The 1,951-nt window shown below is 49.6% G+C and overlaps 1 protein-coding gene across 1 annotated transcript; it reads right to left on the bottom strand.

The window, feature by feature from the left end:
* Positions 1 to 254: 254 nt before the first annotated feature.
* LOC147493308 (uncharacterized) lies at positions 255 to 701 on the bottom strand. The gene has a single exon (XM_086567812.1). It carries the CDS (start codon positions 699 to 701, stop codon positions 255 to 257), a length of 447 nt encoding a protein of 148 aa, XP_086423938.1.
* Positions 702 to 1,951: the final 1,250 nt, after the last annotated feature.

The raw sequence follows: 1,951 nt of genomic DNA, 5'->3' as shown, positions 1-1,951 counted from the left end.
TACTCTTCATTTTCTACAGACTGGGCGGGCCCCTTCTCGCATATGCAACCTGTGGCACGCAAAGTCTGGATCCAACCCTACCAAGTCCTCGATCGTCCATGCAAATACATCGCTCTTCTCAGTTAACAAGGCAATCAATTTCTCTTTCCAACCTTCGGACCAACTTGGCCCTACGTTCACAAACTTCTCCTCCTCTACTACCCGGATGTTCCCCCGATAAGCGGCCTCTTCTCTATGGACGCAGTCTGTAATTGCTATGCTAGCTTGTCTCCTATCCCCGGTGCCTCTTTGTCAGTGACGCGGCCCATATGCCTCACTGTCACCTGGTGGATGTTCTGTGCCGCGACCTGATCGCCCCTTATCTCGTACATTCCTCTATTCGTCGGGAAACGGATCACTTGGTAATAGGTAGACGTAAATGCCTTCATCTCATGAATCCATTTTCTTCCTAAGATCGCGTTGTATTGTGAGTTAGTACCCACTACCATGAACCGGGTGAAAATGGTCATCGGCCCCACGGTCACCGGCAGCACTAGTTCCCCTAATGGCTCCGTCATGCTGCCGTTGAATCCGAACAAGTTAGTCCGAGGGGGCTTCATCTGCTCTCTTCCTATGATCATTTCTTCCATCCCACTCTGAAACAGCAGATCCACTGAACTCCCGCAGTCTATCAGCACCTTTTTCACCATGTAATTTTCCATCGCTATGGTAATTACCAGCGCGTCTTCATGAGGCGAACTTACCGACTCCAGATCCTTTAGAGTGAATTCTATCCTGTCATTCCCTTTGTTGCCCCCTAGTACCGGTTGTGGATCGCTTCATCACTTCATTTATCCTGTTGCAGACCGGGTGTCCTCCTCACCTTATCTCGATGAACATTTCTTCCCAGCGTTTCACCACTGAAAATAACATTTATCGTGCCCAGGATTCTGACCGCGGCAGGCACCCTTTCGATCGACTGAACTTCCTTGACATGTTCCTTTAGCTGTCCTCGCCCAATCATTCTCTCCACCAACCAATGTAAAGCAAAACACTCATTGGTAGCATGATTCCTGACCTGATGGTATGCACAAAACGGCTTTCCCTCTATCTCCTTAGGCAAGCTCGGCAGTTCTTCGTAATGCCGATGTCCCTTGATCAGGGGTAGGATTTCCTCCAACGGCTTGTTCAGTGGAGTCAAGTCTATCTCGCGGTAAGGTTTCCTTTCCACAGACTCCGCTTCGGGGCTTAGTCCCCGCCCTCTCTCGCTCTCTCTATATGTCTCCCTCAGAGGCCTTTCCGTCTCCGTCGTCGCCCTATCTCTACCCCCGATCCTCGATCCTCCGCCCACGGTGTGCACTAACTTCTCGAGTTTCTTGTGCTCCTTACTATTTCTCTGCAAAATGTCCTCGTATCGGATGTACCTTTCTACCTTCAAGTACAAAGCATGCAAGGTGATAACTTCAATCTTTGATACTAATTCATGCACCCTGGTTCCCTGCTTCAGTCCATGTTAGAATGCTATGACAGTAGTGCGCTCGTCCAAACTCTCCACCCTCAGTGTCTCTTCCTTGAATCTGCACAAGAAGTCTCTGAGTGTCTCCACGGACTTTTGCTTGACATTAAAGGGATGCGCTACTTCTACTACCCTCTTCTTCTAGTAGATGAAGTGATTCATAAAAGCTTGCTCCAACTCCTCAAACCTCTGGATACTCCGTGATCCCAACCGATAATACCAGTCCGATGCTCCCCCTTTCAGACTGACAGGGAACATCATGCAACGGAGGCCATCATACTTCGCCTTTTGCCACAGCGGCATCTGCTGTCGGAAGTGATGCAAATGGTCCGCTGTATCTCCTTTCTCGTCGTACCTTTCAAACCACGGCTGTGTGAACCTTTTGGGTACCTCCGAATTCCAGACCGAGTCAGTAAGTGGATTCTGATTTAGGTTGTCCACCACCTTCTTGGCCGC

The sequence above is a fragment of the Coptis chinensis genome, chromosome 6, assembly GCF_015680905.1.
Source record: "Coptis chinensis isolate HL-2020 chromosome 6, ASM1568090v1, whole genome shotgun sequence".
Classification (NCBI taxonomy): Eukaryota; Viridiplantae; Streptophyta; class Magnoliopsida; order Ranunculales; family Ranunculaceae; genus Coptis; species Coptis chinensis.
The sequence above is the reverse complement of the archived record's forward strand: the minus strand, read 5'-3'. Positions and strand labels throughout refer to the sequence as shown.